Source organism: Oreochromis aureus, linkage group 17, assembly GCF_013358895.1.
Source record: "Oreochromis aureus strain Israel breed Guangdong linkage group 17, ZZ_aureus, whole genome shotgun sequence".
NCBI lineage: Eukaryota > Metazoa > Chordata > Actinopteri > Cichliformes > Cichlidae > Oreochromis > Oreochromis aureus.
This window is the reverse complement of record NC_052958.1, coordinates 6,549,464-6,570,490: the sequence shown is the minus strand read 5'-3', so window position 1 is coordinate 6,570,490 and position 21,027 is coordinate 6,549,464. Positions and strand designations below refer to the sequence as shown.

General features: G+C 42.3%; 1 protein-coding gene and 1 long non-coding RNA gene across 7 annotated transcripts; one reads left to right on the top strand and one right to left on the bottom strand.

Moving 5' to 3' along the window:
* Positions 1–1,742: 1,742 nt before the first annotated feature.
* LOC116328749 lies at positions 1,743–5,342 on the bottom strand. 4 transcript variants are annotated; one of them, XR_004200106.2, is made up of 3 exons: positions 5,206–5,342; positions 2,421–2,538; positions 1,743–2,102 (listed from the first exon to the last, which is right to left on the bottom strand). It is a non-coding gene; the product is annotated as an uncharacterized LOC116328749 (long non-coding RNA). The 4 variants fall into 4 exon arrangements; XR_005608831.1 differs by having other exon boundaries at positions 5,104–5,231; XR_005608829.1 differs by having other exon boundaries at positions 1,743–2,538.
* On the top strand, positions 3,931–20,672 carry kdm5a (lysine (K)-specific demethylase 5A). 3 transcript variants are annotated; one of them, XM_039600897.1, is made up of 29 exons: positions 3,931–5,686; positions 5,814–6,159; positions 6,596–6,673; positions 8,467–8,589; positions 8,831–9,001; positions 9,270–9,455; positions 9,810–9,888; positions 9,999–10,090; positions 10,223–10,381; positions 10,634–10,753; positions 10,866–11,024; positions 11,441–11,622; positions 11,827–11,989; positions 12,077–12,196; positions 12,300–12,494; positions 12,586–12,767; positions 12,902–13,026; positions 13,158–13,308; positions 13,457–13,577; positions 13,842–14,018; positions 14,326–14,504; positions 14,604–14,922; positions 15,029–15,589; positions 15,700–15,858; positions 16,201–16,329; positions 16,424–16,571; positions 16,718–16,938; positions 17,125–17,598; positions 19,404–20,672. In XM_039600897.1, exons 2-29 carry the CDS (start codon positions 6,013–6,015, stop codon positions 19,707–19,709), a joined length of 5,226 nt encoding a protein of 1,741 aa, XP_039456831.1. In that variant the 5' UTR covers positions 3,931–5,686; positions 5,814–6,012; the 3' UTR covers positions 19,710–20,672. The 3 variants fall into 3 exon arrangements, with proteins under 3 accessions (XP_039456831.1, XP_031606472.1, XP_031606471.1); XM_031750612.2 differs by having other exon boundaries at positions 3,931–6,159; positions 13,460–13,577; XM_031750611.2 differs by having other exon boundaries at positions 3,931–6,159.
* The last annotated feature ends 355 nt before the right edge of the window (positions 20,673–21,027 follow it).

The window sequence follows — 21,027 nt, the reverse complement described above, 5'->3', positions numbered from 1 at the left end:
TATTACATATGCGCCACCTAGGATGCTGTGTAATCTATTCTCTGCTATAAAATAAAGAACGGACTGAGGCTCTGCGCGACTTGCCTGTGTCTTGCCACGCAGTAAGCCTCTTCCATGTACATGCCATAACTTGAGTTTGTGTTTCTTGCTTCTCTAAGGTTTTTTCCTTTGACAATATTTCTCCTGTTTGTTATTTATTCCTGCTGTCTTACTATTAATATTTTAGTCCTGTAGCTGGTGTGGAATTAACTTTTTCATAAAATTATTTTAACCCTCTCTGGTGTTGATTTTAGTTTTTCACAGAAAAAACTTGTTTTCTATATGAATTAATAAGTTATCATTTTAGCAAACATCAAGTTGATGTCCATAGATGTACACACACTCACGCCATCATTTACATACACACATATTAGAAATGGTCTTTTACTTTGAAATCCAAAAGAAGTTGGCCTTGATATTGTCAGGGTCTTACTAGAGTACAAGGGTGTGTCATTTGGATCTAAAGTGTGGAACAAGACTAAATGATATTTGTTATTATGTACTTAACATGTCTGTTAATGTTGAAGGTAAATTCACTCAAAGTTGGTCTTTATTTTGAAATTAGGTTTCCACGTCTCTTGTCGTAGTACTCAGACTTGGAGAAGGGCTCATGAGCTTGGACAAAGAAATGTGGAGCAGAGCCACTTTGTGTCAAAAGGGAAAAGTTGAAGTGTTTCAGGCATCTTTTTGTAGGTTTTCCAGGTGCATCCAACTGTGAGGGAATTCAGGGAAAGAACTAGAAATCTGTGAAGAGATTATATTTCTCGGCGGACCAGGGAGCACCTTGGAACTTAAGTTCAACTTATGAACTTATAAGTCTGAAACAAACAAGTTCATGCTGTGATTGCTGAATTTCCCCATCGCCTGAGCGTCATGTGAATCGGTTACCTTGGGTCAGATGCTCCCGTTTCTGCACGGTGCTGAAAGGTTTGAGTTATAGACCTTTTCCACCTTCGTTCGGTTGGTTTCCCATGCGCGCGCTGCATGGTGCCTTGCTGTGAGCAGCACCTGTCCTGTATTACCTGCTGCTGTCACTCACCTCCACAGCTCACACCCGAGCCGCAGCTTCAGACCTGCTCTGCTTTAAAAGAAGCCAAACACAGAGAGCAACCCTAACCCTGACATGAAGTTCCAGAGTCCACTCATACTAACTAAATAAATGCTGGTAATTTAATGAAGTCATGAAGCAGGGAGAGCATGTTTGTAGAAGAACAGGTTGTCCTCACCGTTTCCAAAGATTCAGATGAACGGAAGCTGATAAAAGTTAAACTAATGATATTGGTGACTTATTATTGATTTGATTTAGACTATGAGTTTGTTTTGTGCTTATGTCTGAAATTAGATTTTGATGGGAAACACTCATTGAACAGCTCACGGCTGATGTTGAAGTTCAGTCTTGAAACAAGATCATTTTAACAGCACGTTCACTCCTTCACATTAAACTGTGCAGAAAGCAGCTCAGTTTCAAACCTGGATCACATCGGGGTTGATGCAGGATTCCCAAATGTTAGAATGATGGAGTCACAACCACTGTTATAGGTAGAATCTGAGAACATTACAGAGCAACTTTTGTTGTAAAAATGTAAGAAAGACTAAGACATAATGATTTGATTGTTCTTCAATTTCATTTTCAAACCGAGATGTTAGTCAAGACAGACGTGAGGTGAGGCTGAAGGAGACATGGTATCAAATGAGAGGCTGTGTGGTTTCACTGTTCTGCTTTATTTTACAGCCCCCCCCCAAATAAAAAAAACCCCACACAGTCCAAATAAATAGCAGGAAAATAGCCCCACTAAGAAATCTCTACAAGCCACCTCTCAGTATAAGCTGCTGTAAAGAAGAGAGATGCTTTACACACGTGTCTGGAAACTGTCCATGTGGATAAATTAAGAATGTGAATAAAGAGAAGCTGTGTGGTTGAATAAAACTCATGCATCAGCCTGTTGCCTTCATCCTGCGGCAGTGCATTGAAGGCATCATTGGTGAGAGCGAAGAAGGTGAACACCACCTGCTGGTTCAGAAGCTCAGTCATACCTGCTCTCTGGATGGCATTGACTAGCATGCTGAAAACAGCAATAAATGATGTTAGATCGAATGGCAACTACACAACAACACACTAACACCTCTGTTTGCTTTCAGTCATTATGCTACACCAAACTAACAGCTTCATGATAATCTAGGCTAACAGATGACTCACTTTTTAGGAGCTTCAAACTACAAAAAAAAACAAAAAACGTTTCCCTGATCCTAGTTGGTTCAGTTGCTGCTCTGTGCCTCTGAAGTGCACTGTAGAGTCATTAAAGCTGCCAATAGTTGACAGGGAGTGTTTTTGCTGTACTTTTCCATCAGAGAAACATGATTCAGATGGTAAAGATCCTCACATGAAGCGGTCATCGGCCTTCAAGACATCCATGATGTTTCCCCATTGGTGGAGTGAGGACTTTGTCCACTGTGAACCTTGTCATGCGCAATGATACAGATATTCTCGATGCACAGGTTCTACAAAAAGAAAAAAAAATTGTGTTTAAATACATTAAAATGGGCTTTGGTATCAGAAAAGATGAGTTCTAGTTATTATTATTATACAGTTTAGATACTACTGCTAGCATGTCAGAGTGTTTCTGAAATATTTGTTGAATTGATATTTGTTGTGGAAACCTGTGAACCTTCACATTGACTATATTGAGGTTGACCACGTTGATTTTGAAGGTATCCTTCTATTTATTATTATGTTGTTTAGCTTAAAAAACTGACCAACCAAAGCTTCTTCTCCATAATGTTTGTTGACCTGCTGAGGAAACCTGACCACAGGCCTGAGGGGAACCACAGACGAGTAAGAATTTTTTCATGCCAATGTCTCTAAGTGCTACTAGATTACTGTGTTGGTCTTTTCTTTACAATGTAAAGTTTTAAAAACAAACCTTAAAACATACTTCACATTAAAATGTAATAATTAGTTAGCCCACTCCCCACATGCACATAGCGCAGCACACTGCCTCCACACCTGCGGACAGACGACACTTTTTAATTGTTGGTCAAGACTAACCGCTTGTAAAAACGAAAAAAAGTCCTGACCAAACAGAGGTAAATACCTATGTTGTTAAGTTAGCTGATGAGTTTTTGCCTGGAGTTGGTTAGAAAGTTGTTCGATTGCCAGTCTAGCCTCCTGTGAGGAAAAGCCAGAGGCTGCCAGTGATGTAGCCTACTGTCAGTTTCACAGATTTGAAACTTAAGTAGGTGTTTGCTACAATACAGTCACACATTTTGGCATCATTTACCTACCTGTCATCCCTCCTGCTTAAATCTGTCATTGACAGCAAGCTGGTGACTGGGCCATACTGTGCAGAGGGTTTGGCATGTGTGTTGAGAAAACTGCTATCAGAAAACTATAAAGCTAACCATAAATCCTGGTTTTAAAGCCAGGACCTGATGCTATGAGGGGACGATACAGCCCACAGCAGCAACTGTGCCAGCCTAAGTAGTTCATCCTTCTTAAAATAAAAACACAATAAAATATTGTATTAAGTCAAATACAGTCACGTCAGCCACTTTTACCAACAGATAAAATCAAACTCTAATTCTAAAACTTAGATTTTTACGTAGCTTTTGGTTCAGAAGATGACGTAACACTCCGTATGCTATGTAAAGTGCATCCTACTGCAGCTGTTATTTATTTAGTAGTTTAGAATTGACATGGATCATGTTATGTTATAATATTTGGATTCTTATGTACTTGAGACAGCCTTCACTTCTTTATATTTTACTTCTGATGAGCCAGAGTTTCTTGTAATTTAATTTAAAGTGGCCTTGAACAATAGTTCTCCAGGCTTTCAAAGTTTTCCTCTGACATGGGCTGTTTTTCACACATATACAATCCACTTCTTAAACCTGACCATTTTCAGGGGAGCACATAAAAGGACCATCAGATTTTGATCAACCATGCAATAGCATCTGGAATGAAGCCAAATGATAACGGTTTTATTTTTCAACATGACAGTGTTGAAAAATAATGGATGGATGGATAGATGGATAGATAGAAAAACACACACTGTAACTGCAGAGCCCACACCTCAACATTATTGAAACAGGATCATCTGAACAGAGAACAAAACAAAAGGCAGCCAACATCCGAAGCTTTGGATTGTTCTTCAAGAAGCCCGGAGAACTATTCCTGAGCACTAGAGATTAGAATAAAGATTGCATAAGAGAGTTCAGCCTGTGTAGAAGTATAATGGTGGTCAAACCAAATATCAACTTTCAAATTCATAAGAATTATACAAACTCTGTTTTTGCCATGCATACTTTTATAAACTGTTGCACCTTATTCACTTAGCACAATATAAAGTCATGAGGGGTGGCTCAGGATTTACACAGTTACTGTATTCTAGTAAATTATGCTGTATTAGAAATTAACCTGTCTCGGCCTATGTAAACTAGTGGCAGATATGTTCAACTTCAGCAACAAAGTGTCTAACACAATAAAGAGACATGCTCATTTACAGACATTTGGATTGTTGATATCAACTAGGTGCACAATTAAAAATAATCATTCTTTTTCTTTTGCTGAGCTTTTATACACCCAGTTTACCCACGGCTTGAATTAAGCTGCCTTCCAACTAAATTTCTTCTGACACGTTGCATGTATAAACAAAATATGTGATCAACAGGCGTATGGGGCTGCTGATAGCCTGAGTGTGTGCCACATTAAGGAGATCCCCTCTAACTGACACTGCCAACCGCATTCGTACTGCTGATTGTGACAGCAATCAATCCAGCAGATTTTTGCAACTAATATGAATTTATTAGCGCTTGTTACGAAACATATTTTCTTCACGCTTACATCAAAGTTAGATGAAAAAACAGCAATGAATTCAAAAGAGTGAAACTTTTTCCGAGTGTCCATGAAAGCACCATAAGAGCTCTTCCCTTTCCTTGCTAGTTGTAGCTAGCACGTTTGCTAATCCGACTACAATAGGTATAGACGACGTTTAAATATACAGAAAGCTGCCTCCGGTAAAACAAAGCAAAGAGAGTATTGCTTTTGTATATGCGATTTCATTTAACCTGCTTAAACCATGGAGGACCGTTCTTCTCAGCCGACTGTGCCAGCTAACGCCAATGTTAGCTGCGCAACGGGAAGCGGTAGCTAAGCTTCTTTTAGCTTACCAAATTAGCTGTGTGCTAGTTCTCCGTTGCCTCAAATGCTTCAATGAATGGGGGCTGATGTGCGGAGAGAAGGAAACAGTCAACAGTGTACGCTTGGTACTAGGCTTATCCGTGTTGTTTTCAAGCTTGACTGGTGCCACAGGAGTAGGAGAACGAAGAGGCTGGTGTTTATTTTGGACGACATCGACGAGTTCACTAGCGTGATTACGTTAGCTAGTGAACATTACAGCTAACCTTAGATAAGTTTGTTGGAAATGCATCCTCACGAAAAAAATAATCATGCACTGCCCAAGTAGTGCAGAAGCGATGCTAGCTTCTTTAACATAATAGACGGAGTGTTTTTGTGTGTTGGGTATTGTGAAACTTCTTTTCCAAATCGCCTGCGGCCAAGTCTTCACCGCAGATTTTTTTTTCCTCCTGAAGCTTTGGTTTGAGAGGAGCAATGGTGGTGTTTTTGGACTGACCCTGCCCTCCGTCCCAGGTAGGGGGAGAATTTGGTGGCGATACCCCGGCCTGGTTTGGCCCTCTGTTTACGGATACAGGAGTGACATGCATCATTGACTCGGTTCTTGTTGTATTTTCTGCCTTCACTTTTCACACCACATTAGGTTTCGCCCCTGGGATGCTCCTGTCACTGACGTGATTTGTTATTTGGGGAGATTGGAAGAATCACGATGGACACTAAAGAAGAAGAAGGAAGAAACAATTGCAGCTAACACAATTATGGACTCCTGAGGCTCAACTTTGCGCACTTTTATCCCTGATTTAATTTTTTTTTAAAGACTGTGTCACTGGAAGGACGCCGATATGTCTGCGTTTGCGGAGTTCGTGCCCCCTCCTGAATGCCCGGTGTTTGAGCCGAGTTGGGAGGATTTCTCGGATCCTTTGGGATTCATCAACAAGATCCGACCTATTGCAGAGAAGACGGGCATCTGCAAAATCCGACCCCCTCAGGTATTTTTTTTATAACACTGAAAGTCTGCAGAGGTTTTTGGTTTGTTGTCTCTTTGTGATCCTGGGCTGGCTTACTTTGGGCCTGCGTGGATTTTACGAAACGCAGCGACGCTACTAGTTGCCATTAGTCTAAATAGAGGTCAAACGAGGCTCAGTTTCTTTTCAGTTTTTAATTAAATATTTGTGACACGGATTTCCGTTTGTTGTTCAGAAAAATTGTGGGCGAAAGTGCGAAGAAAATGTAGCTGTTTTCCTCACTCCCACCTGGTGTTTTGGTTTTAAAGTGGAACGATGGTAGACATTGGGCCTAATGGCGTCCACATACAACAGATACATTTAGATTTTAATTTTAAACTAGTCACGTGTTGTCACAATGATTTCCTCATTGCTCAGGTTGTTTTGGTGAATGTAATATTTCTTTTCTGTTGTCAATCAGGACTGGCAGCCTCCGTTTGCCTGTGATGTACGCAACTTCCGGTTCACTCCTCGGGTGCAAAGGCTGAATGAACTTGAAGTGAGTTTGCCACAAATGAATGAATAGATAAAATAACTCCAGTCATTGTTTATAATGAGACTAAAGCCATTATTGTTACTGCTTTAGCTGTGTGTATGATAGATAATTAAGATTCAAGATCCTTTATTTGTAAAATGCATAGTTATGAGTACAACACGCAGTGGAATGTGTCCTGACACCCTTGACTGTGCAAAAAGAGAGAAAATTATATACATTAAGTGAATTACACAAAAGACCACATTATATGCATTAAGTATCATTATATGCAGTAAGTAAGTGAATTATGTACATTAAGTTAATTAAATAAAATAAAACAATCTGGAAATGTTTAAATTGAAAATCTAAAAATGTGCATTCAATTCAATTCAATTCAATCTTTATTGGCAGACTTCATGTCCATAAAAACAAGACAGAAACACACACACACACACACCCCCCCCAAACACAAGGTATAAACCTTAGATATATATATACACACACACACACACACATATATATATATACACACACATATATATATATATATATATATATATATATATATATATATATATATATATATATACATATATATATACACACACACATATACATATAAAAGCATTAGTAAAAATATAAAACCATAATTTACATAAAACACAATTACTTAAAAGAAATCAATAAATACACAAACACTTCAACCAGTGCTTTCTCAGACTGGATGAGTAACGGGAACCACTCACTGTCGGATCTCTAAGTGCTAAAATTATGCTGTTACTCGAACCATCCAGTCGTTCTCTAAAATTGAACATTAACTTTCTTAAAAGTGCTTTAAAAGTGCATTGTGTGAGTGGGTGTTAAAGTCAGTTATGGATGCTGTGGGTGGGGAGTAGGGCGGCATGTTCTGGTTTAGGACACGGATGGCCTGGGGATAGAAGCTTATCTTGAATCTCTCTGTTCTTGCCCGGATGGTGCGGAACCTTCTGCCTGATGAAACAGTTGGTTGGGACAGGTCCTTCAATATCTGAGCTTCTCTAAACCAACATCTCCTGGTGTAGATGTCCTGTAGGGAGGGGAGAGCAGTCGTGCAGCAGCGTTCTGCTGTATGGATCACTCTCTGAAGAGCTTTTTGATCCTTAACACAGCTGTTCCCATACCAGGATGCAATGTTCTGTTTGAGGATGCTCTCCACAGCGCCTGCATAGAAAGTCCTGAGGCTCACTGGAGAGACCCCGAACTTCCTCAGTTGTTGTAGGTGGTACAGGCGGCACTATGTAGCCTTTTTGGACTGGACCTGAATGGGGGCAGACCATGTCGGGTCTGAGGAGATGTGGACACCAAGAAAGAAAAGTCTCACTCAGGGGGAAAAAACACTGCAGTTTTTATTTTGACTAGGAAAAGGTTATTAAATCAAAACAAAAAGCTGCATTATTATTTTTTTCAGTTTAGTTTTAATTGTGTCCAACGTTTGATGTCATGGATGCCCTTTCTTAAAGTCAATTTTTGGATATGTGTCGTTTCAGTTCAGGGCACCAGGACAGCTGCAATGTTGTTGTTTTTTTAATATATATTAGAAATGCACAGATGATCATTACCAGACTGCATTCCCTATTTTTCATTGATCTCAAACAGTATTTATGTATGAAAGTTAGCCAAATAGATCTGGTGTCTGGATATACTGTTTTTTTTTGTTTTGTGTGTGTGTCCCATGAAAATTTCTTGGTTTTCCTGGTACCAAAATGTGGAAACAAAATGAATACCAGCCTCTGATTTTTCTAATCTGTCCTTTTGCTCTTTCTCTGCTGCTTTTCCAGGCGCTCACTCGCATAAAGCTCAATTTTCTGGATCAAATCGCAAAGTTTTGGGAGCTGCAAGGATCTAAGATTCGATTCCCTCATGTGGAGAGGAAACTCTTGGACCTCTACCAGCTCAGCAAGGTGGAACCAGTCAGCATGGATGTTTTTCTTTTTTGTTTGTTTGTTTGTTGTTGTTTGTTCAGAGTTTTGTTTTTTAGCCTAAAAATTGATTTTTAGTGAACTTTTGTAAATAAGGATCCTTTGGCAGCACAAAAAATGTTTTTTTTTTTTTTTTACCTTACGATGTTAAAAAATATTTTGGATGATTAGATAGATAAAGTGGTAAGAGCTAAAAAAAATGTTTTCCTTGTGTGCATTAAAGATTGTGTCATCCGAGGGCGGCTTTGAGACGGTGTGTAAAGAAAAATTATGGTCCAAGGTGGCCAGCCGAATGGGCTACCCTCCTGGAAAAGGCACTGGGTCTCTTCTACGTTCTCACTATGAGAGGATCCTTTACCCCTATGAGCTCTTCCAGACTGGAGCCACACTAACTGTGAGTGGTGCTGAATGCTGTTTAACTGCATTTTATATCATAATTGGGAGGAAAACTACAGCTAATGCGTTTTAGACCATCATAAGTAGATTCTGAGGTTTCTTGTCTAAATTGCATGTATATGTATTGTACTTACGGAAGTTTCTCCCAAAACACTTCATACTGTATATAAATGTCCTATTACTAATAGCTTGTAATAACCTTTGGGCCAAATAACATCCTGGTTTTCTTCGGTAACCTATTCAGTGATCATTTTGCCTCCGATTAGGGCCTCCAAAGGTTGTATGATGAGGGAAATGATGGAGATGAGGTAGATGAGGGAGTTGGCGAGGAGGCTGTAGAGGAAGAGGAGCACGATGAGGAAGATGAGAAGAATAAAGATGGAGAAGGTGATGGATTGCAAACCAAAGAGCGGCTACTGCCAGAGAGACGATCCAGGCGCCTGAAGTCAGAGGTAAAGTGAAGCTGCTCAGACATTAACTCGGAGTTGAATTTGTAACCCACGCTGACCTAAAATTAAAAATGCCATGAGCTCTTGGTTATCTTTTGTCTACTAATGCGTTCCATTGAGTCTAACATTTGATAACATTGTTGCAAGTGGGTCATGAAGTTATCATTTGTAGCAGAACAATTAGTCCCCCCAAATAAAAGTTGAAAAAAGTGCTTGACACGTTAACTTTTGGGATTCCCTCTGCACATCCAGATTTCTAACTGTGTCAGGAATGCCCCCCCTCGAGGATGTCTTAACATTTAGCAGGATCACTTTGTTTCACAGTCTAATGCTGTTATTGTTGTTGTTGTTCTCTAGCGGGAAAACAAGGAGCCAAAAACCCTTAAAATTTTTGGAGCGAGTCCCAAGATGGTCGGCTTGGAGATCGTATCAGCTGGTAAACAAAAATTTTGATTGACTTGTGTGGGCTTTGTTTTTGTTTTGTTTTGTTTTTAAACACAAAAACCAAGAGCCACTCCTCTTACTGTAGTTTTCCAATTCACTTAGATGATGGATTCAACAAGAAGCAGCGGCACCTCAAAGCCCAGGCCTTCGCCATCAAGATGAGACCACGCAAGGAAACCCTGGAGGTCAACTTTGTGAGTGTGATTTCATTATTTCATTGTGATCAGTGTTGAAATTCACCATGTTATTAAATACCACAACAATTTTTGCATCTTGTTTTGTTTTCCCTTAAAAAAAATAAATAAAAATGTGGCGCTAACCCTCAGATCGACCTTTATCTCTGCCTTGTGTGTGGACGAGGGGACGAAGAGGACCGGCTCCTGCTGTGTGATGGCTGTGACGACAGCTACCACACATTCTGCTTGGTCCCACCTCTGCAGGACGTACCCAAAGGAGACTGGCGATGCCCTAAGTGTGTTGCTGAGGTAGGCACTGAATGTGCTTTTATTCTCCCTGTGCCCTCTGTGGTATACCACAAATGTTTCTCATGTCAAAGATTGGTGCCTTTACAGTTACTATAGTCCTCATCATACCAAGTATACTGGTGAAGACTGAAAGAAATATATAGAACAGAGAGACAAAAGTCTGTTTCTAGCAACCAACCTAAAGTTTAATTACTCAAATGGGCGTGGCTTCAACAGCAGTAACTCTAATCAATTGTTCATGCTCCTACACAGGAATGCAGTAAGCCTAGGGAGGCATTTGGCTTCGAGCAAGCTGTGAGAGAGTACAGCCTGCAAAGCTTTGGAGAGATGGCCGACCACTTCAAGTCTGACTACTTCAACATGCCTGTTCATGTATGTGAAATCTACTCAGTAGAGCTAGAATGAGTAAACGGATGCTGCTCTCAAGCCTTTCAGCAAAGATCTAAAACAGGATATGTCATAAGATCCATCTTACACTCCTCAGATGGTCCCCACAGAGTTGGTGGAGAAGGAGTTCTGGCGTCTGGTCAGCAGCATTGAGGAGGACGTCATCGTAGAGTATGGAGCAGACATCAGCTCCAAGGATGTCGGCAGCGGATTCCCTGTCAGGGATGGAAAGAGGAGGCTGATGGGAGATGAGGAGGTGAGAAGGTGGTTACACAGTGTATATATTGTAACGTGGTGATGTGTTACCTTGACAAAAGTTGAAAAGTAACACAAAGAGACAGTATTGTTCAAGCAAACTGTGTATGTAATCCAATTAAAAAGCAATACAGGGGTTACCTCGAGTGTGTCAAACACTTGTACAGTGGACAGTCAAGTTTAAAAAAACGAATAAAAGTAATATTTTTCTGCTCTTTTTATTTTTTTCCCCCCAAATGGCATCACTGATGGGGAGGCACATTTGTCAGCTCATTTTCTCATATATTCTGCTAAAGATTTTTAATTGCACACACATCATCTTATTCAGTTCCATCTGACCAACTCCAGCCTCCAGTCTATTTATTTAATACTTTCAAATTTGCTCTGAATAGAAGCACCCTTTTCCTTTCCTGTTAGGATTATGCAAACTCAGGCTGGAACTTGAACAACATGCCTGTGCTGGAGCAATCTGTGCTCACCCACATCAACGTGGACATCTCAGGCATGAAGGTACCCTGGCTCTACGTGGGCATGTGTTTCTCCTCCTTCTGCTGGCATATCGAAGACCACTGGAGCTACTCCATCAATTTTCTTCACTGGCAAGTTTATGAAGTATAGTTTTGGAAGCAGCAGATAAGTAGTAGTGTTGATGAAAACAAAATTCTGCATGTCAGTGGTAATCCTTTGCTTCAGTAGGGCTTTTATAGTTGATCTTATGTTTATGTCTGCTCTGTGGAGTTATGGTACAATAGAAGCCTTAAATATAAAACAACATTCTGATAATATCTTCTTCTGTTCTTCAGGGGAGAACCCAAGACTTGGTATGGAGTCCCGGCCTCTGCAGCAGAGAAATTAGAGGCTGTCATGAAAAAGTTAGCTCCAGAGCTTTTTGACTCCCAGCCTGACCTCCTTCATCAGCTCGTCACCATCATGAATCCCAATGTCCTCATGGAGCATGGTGTCCCTGTATGTAGCCCGTACTCTGGGTTAGAATTTGATCTCGTTAAATATTCATGTGGAGAGCTTTATTTATTACATATATATATTCCTCAGGTGTACAGGACCAATCAGTGTGCCGGGGAGTTTGTGGTTACCTTTCCCCGGGCCTACCACAGCGGCTTCAACCAGGGCTACAACTTTGCAGAGGCTGTTAATTTCTGCACAGCTGATTGGGTGAGGGAGCAAAAATATAAACTCCTCTTTTATTTTAAATATTGAATTTTTTATATATATATGTTTTTGCCAAAACTTTTCTCGTTTTTCACCCATTCTTCAGTTGCCAATGGGCCGTCAGTGTGTCGCCCATTACCGGCGTCTCCACCGGTACTGCGTTTTCTCCCACGAGGAGCTGCTTTGCAAGATGGCTGCAGATCCCGAGAGCCTCGACGTGGAGCTGGCTGCTGCCGTCTTTAAAGAAATGCAAGAGATGATGGATGAAGAAACAAAACTCAGACAGGCTGTCCAGGAAATGGTGAATGTTTTTCTTTTTTGTTTTGTGGATGTTATATGTGTAATGTAACCCATTCTGATCATTTGGGCATCGCTTTCCTCATTGCCAACAGGGGGTACTGTCGTCCGAGCTGGAGGTTTTTGAACTCGTTCCGGACGATGAGCGTCAGTGCTACAAGTGTAAGACCACCTGTTTCCTGTCTGCGCTGACCTGTTCCTGCAGCCCTGACCGACTGGTTTGTCTCCACCACGCGAAAGATCTCTGTGACTGTCCTCTTGGCGACAAGTGTCTTAGGTGGGATTTTTTTTTCTTTCTTTTTTTTAATTCATGGCGTAAACTTTCATCATGTTAAGAGTTGCACAAGCTTGTGTTGGTAGTAAATTCTTAAAACAAATTTTCACATGCAGTTTTTTTCCAATCCATTCCAGGTATCGCTATGATCTGGAGGAGTTCCCCTCCATGCTGTATGGCGTGAAGACTCGGGCTCAGTCTTATGATACCTGGGCAAAGAGGGTCACAGAAGCCTTGGCTGCAGACCAGAAAAACAAAAAAGGTCTCTGTTTTATTGCATTATAAACTACAAGCATTTTGTTCCCTAAATTTAGCTATTTATGTCTTTATTATATCTAAATCCTTTCTCATCTTTGTTTTCTCCTGCTCTTTCTTTCTGTCGCTCTCTCACAGATCTCATTGAACTCAAAGTTTTGCTCGAGGACGCAGAGGACAGAAAGTATCCTGAGAACGCTTTGTTCCGTCGTCTGAGGGAGATGGTCAAAGAGGCAGAGACGTGCTCCTCTGTAGCCCAGCTGCTGCTCAGCCGCAAGCAGAGGCACAGGTCAGGACAATGATTTGTGCTGATTTACCACTCGCAAGTTACTGGGCCTGATATCAGATTTTTAAAAAGTCTTTTCAGTATTAATTTTGTAGGTGGTTTTGAACTAAATCTTTTTTTTTCTCCCCTCTTTTTCTGTGTGCATCTCTAGCAGCCGCCTGCGTTCTGAGAGCAATCGCAATCGGACCAAATTGACTGTGGATGAGCTGAAAGCGTTCGTAGAGCAGCTGTACAGGCTACCCTGCATCATCAGCCAGGCGCGACAAGTCAAAGTTAGTTCCATATGTCGATACATAGATCCTAATTATAGTTGGGTTTTTTTGTTTTGTTTTGTTTTGGGGGTTTTTAAATTTTGTTTTTGCCTGTCTTGTGTAATTTTCTCCCCCCCCACACACACACACACACACACACACACCCACACACACACACACACACACACACACACACTCACTCACACACTCATTCAACCAATACTCCCTGACATTTCCTACTTTTCCTTTACCTCTAAATGTGTCTGTCACTGCCCGTATTGCCAGGAGTTACTGGAGAATGTGGAGGACTTTCATGAACGGGCCCAGGTGGCGCTGTCAGATGAGATGCCCGATTCCTCCAAGCTGCAGGCGCTGTTGGATCTGGGCAGTGGCCTGGATGTGGAGCTGCCAGAGCTGCCCAGACTCAAACAGGAGCTCCAGCAGGCCCGGTGGCTTGATGAGGTGAGTCCACATCAGGCGATATGAGTTGTTGTCCTTGTAAAAACAGAAGGTTTTCCACTTTTGTTACCAAGCGGAAATGAAAAGGAGTCAACTTAAGACTAAGTCAATGAGGTTTTTTACCATTTCTAAAATGGGAACACCGTATTGCTCTCTGTTTCTGTAGAATATTGTTAGCACTGTTTATATTTCTAAGTAGTTCTGTACCAGTGTAAAGGAAGCTAAATATTTGCAGTGACAGATATGAGTTAAAATCATAAACATCAAAAGATTGAGCAAAACAGAGACTGAGAACATCATCAAATTTCAGGTGCGTGCCACCCTTGCTGAGCCCCACCGCGTCACTTTGGAGCTCATGAAGAGGCTGATCGACTCTGGGGTGGGTTTGGCTCCGCACCATGCCGTGGAGAAGGCCATGGCTGAACTCCAAGAAATCCTCACCGTGTCAGAGAGATGGGAGGATAAGGCTCGTGCCTGCCTGCAGGCTAGGTAAGGTTTCATATGTGAATGGAGATCTAAATTTCCCATAAAAGTCTACCTTTTAAAATCGGAGGGTTCACATGTTTGTTTGTGCTCTTTTAATCTTAGACCTCGTCACAGCATGGCGACGCTTGAGAGCATTGTGCTGGAAGCTCGTAACATCCCAGCATACCTGCCAAATATTTTGGCCCTCCGAGAGGCCCTGCAAAAGGCCAAGGAGTGGACTTCCAAGGTGGAGGCCATCCAAAACGGCAGCAGCTATGCTTACCTGGATCAGCTGGAGAGCCTGCTGGCCAGGGGCCGCTCCATCCCTGTGCGGCTCGATCCGCTAGCTCAGGTGGAGTCTCAGGTAGCTGCAGCTCGAGCCTGGAGGGAGAGGACTGCTCGTACGTTCCTCAAGAAGAACTCCACGTACACACTGCTCCAGGTGGGCTGTCATGGAAACATTTGATGTTACTTGTGGCTGAGATGCAGAAATCTTTAAATGTCTTTAATATAAAGTCTGTATGATAATTATAACAAATATCTCTTAGGTCCTCAGTCCTCGTGTGGACATTGGAGTATACGGCAACAGCAAGAGCAAGCGAAAGCGTGTTAAGGAGCTCATGGAAAAGGAGAGGGGCGGCTTTGACCCAGACACCCTGAGTGATCTGGAGGAGAACCACGAGGAGGTGCGGGACCCTTCTACTGTTGTAGCAGCTTTCAAAGCAAAAGAGCAGAAAGAAGTGGAGTCCATTCACTCACTCCGAGCTGCAAATTTAGCTAAGATGGCCATGGCAGATCGCATCGAGGAGGTCAAGTTCTGTTTGTGTCGAAAGACTGCCAGCGGCTTCATGTTGCAGTGCGAACTTTGTAAAGACTGGTTTCACGGAGCTTGCGTCCCTCTGCCTAAGACTGGATCTCAGAAGAAGATTGGTGTGAATTGGCAGAGCAATAGTAAAGACTCCAAATTCCTGTGTCCGCTGTGCCAGCGATCACGGAGGCCGAGATTAGAGACCATTCTGTCATTGTTAGTTTCACTGCAGAAGCTGCCAGTGCGTCTGCCAGAAGGAGAAGCATTGCAGTGTTTGACTGAGAGGGCAATGAGCTGGCAGGTACGCATATAAATCACAATGCCTAACTGGTAGCGTCCAAGCTTCTCAGTGTTTTTTCTTTTGGTCTCTTCTTATTACCTGCGCTTATGTTGGTTAAACTTTCTTAACAGGACCGAGCACGCCAAGCTCTGGCCACAGAGGAGTTGTCCTCGGCCCTGGCGAAGCTGTCTGTGCTGAGCCAGCGTATGGTTGAGCAGGCTGCGAGGGAGAAAACGGAGAAGATCATCAACGCTGAGCTGCAGAAAGCCGCTGCCAATCCTGACTTACAGGTACTTTGATCATTAATAATTTTGCATTGTTAGAAATTCTCTTTTGAGACACAGATTGTTGCTTTGGATGTAAATGTGCACTTCACCAGCAGAGGGCAGGAATATGTAAAAAGATAAAGAGGCCAGTGGATTGGCTTAGCAATCTGAAAGTTCACATTTCAGACTGGTGATCTGAAACCTGAAATTAAATCTACCCTCTAGGGAAGTTATCAGGCAAAACGGTTCTTATTCAACAACAAGCTGAAGAATCATTGCTGTTTTGTTTTTATTTCTTTGATAAGTTCAGTGGATAAAACCTTTCCCTTGAGAAGAAATTTTAAAGAGTTTGTGTGTGTTTCCCAGGGTCATATCCAAACTTTCCAGCAGTCTGGTTTCAGCAGAGCCACGTCACCGCGTCCCTCTGTGGACTACGACGACGAGGAGACGGATTCAGACGAAGACATCAGGGAGACTTATGGATATGACATGAAGGTATGAGAGACATCAATGGTGTGATTTAAATTGGGGTGTCATAGGACCTTATTTTGACTTCTTGTGTTGTTGCTGTATGACTGTTTGGCTCCAGGACCCTGGTGAGGTGAAGCCCTACCTGTTCTGTGATGAGGAGATTCCCGTGAAGTCAGAGGAGGTGGTCAGTCACATGTGGCTGGCTGCCACGCCTTCCTTCTGTGTCGAACACGCTTACTCCTCAGCCTCCAAGTCCTGTGTTCAAAGTGAGGCCGCATTTACTTAATACAATTCCTTTGCTTTGAGTCTGTTTACCCATTGTTTCCTCTTGGCATTTATTTGCATAATAAGCAATTACATTAACTACTCCTTGGGAGATTCCCGTTTCATACTCAAAATATTTTCATTTCAGATCTGGGTACACCCAGAAAGCAGCCCAGGAAGACCCCGCTGGTACCTCGGAGCCTTGAGCCACCTGTTCTTGAGCTGTCCCCGCAGGCTAAAGCCCAGCTGGAGGACCTGATGATGCTTGGAGACCTGCTGGAGGTGTCCCTGGATGAGACCCAGCACATCTGGAGAATCCTGCAGGCCACTCACCCACCCTCCGAGGAGAGATTCCTGCAGGTCATGGAGGTAGGAAGTTCAGCCATTATGCAACCTGATTGCACAGCTAGATAGGGACTTAATGCTGAGATTAATCATTTTGGTTTGTTCTGATGGTGTAATTGCACACGCTGCCTGCAATAAATACAGAATAAGAAATGGCAGTGATCGCTCTCATTTGCTCTTTTTTTCCCCTCCCCCTTCCTTTCTTTCCAGCCTGACGACTCTCTGATTGAAAAGCCTCTGAAGATCAAGCTCAAAGATTCCGAGAAGAAGCGGAAACGCAAATTGGAAAGAGCTGAGCACCACCATATGCTGATGGCTGCTGCAGCTGCCAGTGGAACTTCAGCGATGGGAGATATCCGACCACCCAAGTCCAAAGACTTAAAGAGGGTGGGTCTGGAGCTCGGCCTTGGGGGTAAACCCAAAAAGAAAAAACTTAAAATCAACCTGGAAAAGAATCGGGAAATGAAGCAACTGGCCAAACGGTTGGCCAAAGAGGAGAAGGAGAGAAAGAGGAAAGAGAAGGCAGCCGCAAAGGCAGAGGCCATCAGGGAGGGGATGGAGAAGAGGAAGGAGAAGAAGATTCTTGACATTCCCTCGAAGTATGATTGGTCGGGGGCAGAGGACTCTAATGATGAGAATGCAGTGTGCGCAGCCAAAAACTGCCAGAGGCCGTGTAAAGATAAGGTGAGCACACGTGTCATTATCCTCCATAACTAACTAACTAACTAACTAACATTTCAATTCAATTTCATTTATACAGTGCCAAATAACAACAACAACAACAACAATCGCCTCAAGGCACTTGTGACCGAGTTTCACCATTGCAGATCCAGATGTGTGTTGAAAGGGGTACAAGGAGAAAATCATAGATGTTTGATGGACACAATCTTAACATTATATAATATGTTGAAAAATTGTTGAATATTCTTAATCTTATCTTGTGTCATTACTTTATTGTTATCCATCGTGGTCTCAGAGGTTATTCCCTGTTCCCCTGGTTTAAATGTGGACTCAACCTGAGGAGCAAGGAAACTGCTCTCACATCTCACATGATTCACGGTAGTAGACCACATCTACTCCCTTGAAATAGGACTGAAATATAGTTTATTATGAAGAATTTTATGTCTACAAATACATTTTGTTAGTACCTGGTTGGATGCACCTCAGCTCTCAATATTGTTGAATCTTGGCATAGATTCAACAAGGTGCTGGAAACATTCCTCAGAGATTTTGGTCCATATTGATCTGACAGCATCAAAGAGTGGCTGCAGATTTATCAGCTGTACATCCATGGTGTATATCTCCCGTTCCACCATGCACTAAATGTGCTCTAGAGCACTGAGATCTGGTGACTGTGGAGTCCTTGTCATGTTCAAGATTCTAGTTTGCGATGATTTGAGCATTGTGACATGGTGCGTAATCCTGCTGGAAGCAGCCATCAGAAAGTGTGTGTGTGTATATGGTGGTCATTAAGTGGCATGGTCAGGACATGGTTTTATTTACTGTTGCCTTCCTTTCAGCTTGAAGTAGTCTGCCCATTCTCCTCTAACTTCTGGCATCGACAAGGCATTTTCTCCCAGTGAACTTCTGCTCACTAGATATTTTCTGTTCTTTAGATGATCCTCTTGATCACCCTACAGATGGTTGTGTGGGGTAAATCCCAGATCAGTAGTCTCTGAAGTACTCAGCCTAGCCCATCAACAACCATGTCACATTCAAAGTCACCTAAATCACCTTTTCCTCCTTGTTCTCTCCTTGTATTAACAAGGCCACCTGATGTCGTCTTGATCAGAAACCCTACTGCAGACTGCACAAAGTTAACCAGTAGCTAGTCTCCTTCTCCTTTGAGTCCTCTGCGCAGCCAATCAAACCTGAGGAATCATTAGCCCTACAGTTCTGTCCTTTGATTAACTGATGATTTATCCGGGGTATACTCGTAACTTTAGCCCAAAATGATGGCATAGTGCTGTGTTAGTTGCTACTTTGAAAGGAAGGTAACCTATAAAAGAAAATGATAATAATTTACTTAAATTCAGATTTTTAGCTTCATGTTACAGCAAAAACCACTTTTTTCTAGCTGTGCTGGTAAATACATTTGTTTTTGTTTTGTTATTTCTAATGTTTTGAAAATCAAAAATTGAAGTGTCCAAGATCATCTACTCTGTTGTAGTCATGTATTCCAGTAAATAAGATCAAACATTAGTTGAACAGTGACCGACTTGCAGCTGTGAAACAGGCTTCTTTAATCGCTAATGCAGTATTTTCATTAAAATTCTTGAATTAAAGCTGCAGCTTCTTTTCAAATTTATTGTTGTGGTGATTGAGTGCTGTTAAATATTATCTTTGAGTTTAGTGTCTTGCTTGACAAAGCACAGTCATGTGTTTTTTTTTTTTTAAACCGTTGTCATACTGTTTTTATGACATTGTCTCACTCACATTTCTGAATTTATCACGTGGGCTTTTTTTTTCTTTTCTCCCCTATTTCACAGGTTGACTGGGTTCAGTGTGATGGCGGCTGTGACGAGTGGTTCCACCAGGTCTGTGTGGGTGTGTCATGCGAGATGGCTGAGAATGAGGACTACATCTGCATGGACTGCTCCCGGAAGGCTGCAGGTGGAGGAATGACCGTCGAGGAGGTGTCGGAGGAGAGCGTCGTTGTGCTGACAACGTCAATGTGCGGCAGCGGCGTGCAGAGTGTGCCATCGTCATCAGTGATTGCCTCCTGGTCATCGGCTTCTCACTTAAACCCAGCGACATCACATCAGCAACAGCAGGATTCTCAGCAGGGCAGTTAGCACTTATAAAAAACACATTGGCCAATGACAGAGACCCTTACAAGATGCCCAGTATCCAGGCTAGTTTTTCAACCTCGAGACAAGTTAACAGTTCCTGTAACTGTTGGGAGTGTCAAGCACAAGAAAAACGTTCCCATGTTTCCGAGTGCTGAGATCTGTAAACACTTCACATGTGTCAGCCACAACATTAAAAACCACAGGCGAGTAAAGTGAATGACCTCGATCATCTCGTTGCAGTGCTTCACTCAGCCGGGAAGCCATTGGTATCGGTATTCATGTGGATGATACTGTTAACATCCACCCAAACGTGGCTAATTTGCTCCTGTATGACAGAGGTCCTGTTCAGAAACGGCTCGTCATTACACTCGAGGTGTTGAAATGGCCTCTCCAGATGTCAGTCCAGTGGATCATCCACAGGATGCACCAGAATAAGCCCGAACGCTGCATCTGCTGCCAATACCTTGGCGCCCGCAACCGGAATACACCCTCGGAGGTCCTGTGACCTTGCTTCAAAGGGACAGACCTGTTTTGATGTCACAAAGGGGACTCAGAAAATATTAGGCAGATGGATTTAATGTTGTGGCCTCTCTGTATAATCCCCCTACAGCAGTTTAGGTCCAGAAAAACCTGCTGTCTTCATCCTGGTCCTCAGTTCAGCAGTAACAAGGCATTAATAACTTACCTGCAAACACTCACTTATTCCAGCTGTTGTATTCAGTGGCAAACAGACAAATTTGTTCCCAGCTCCAGGACGTTAGTTCCCCTTCTGTCCCTCTGCCAGGCCCTTGAGACAGCAACATCTCAATAAGTAGGTCTCAACTAGGAAAAACAAATGGTTGTATTGTAGTGGAATTATTTATAATGTACATAGCTTTTAAGGCAGTTAAACCAATGGATTGTGGCTTTTTGTTTTGTTTCTCACCTTTAATAAATTCTTCCTAGTCAAATAAGTACAAATTGCAATGTTGGTTTGTTTTTTCTCTCCTTCATGTGACGAAGCACACAAACGACAACCATCTCCTCTTCTAAACTCCTTGTTTGTGAAGGCGAGGGGAGTGACCTCAAGATGTGTCACTGAGTGGTTGATTGATTTTTCAAACTGGTTTAAACCTCACATCGGCTATGTGACATTCATTTTCAAAGCAGGGCCTCGATTATCACGGTGAAAAATTAACTGGTCAAGCTTATACGTATCACTACCTGTACGCAGGTCTGTTGGGGGAGTACAGGGTTATGGCAAGGGTGGGGGTGGTGGTTGTGCTGATGTCTACTCCTGACTCAGACAGGTCAGATCCAGTGTGAACTGACCTCATCTGCT

Bases quoted from the DNA above. Each gene is read 5' to 3' on its own strand.
- kdm5a (XM_039600897.1), top strand. From the start codon at position 6,013: ATGTCTGCGTTTGCGGAGTTCGTGCCCCCTCCTGAATGCCCGGTGTTT. The intron at 9,889-9,998 runs GTAAACAAAAAT...CAATTCACTTAG, and splicing joins CTTGGAGATCGTATCAGCTG to ATGATGGATTCAACAAGAAG. The intron at 15,590-15,699 runs GTACGCATATAA...CTTTCTTAACAG, and splicing joins AGAGGGCAATGAGCTGGCAG to GACCGAGCACGCCAAGCTCT.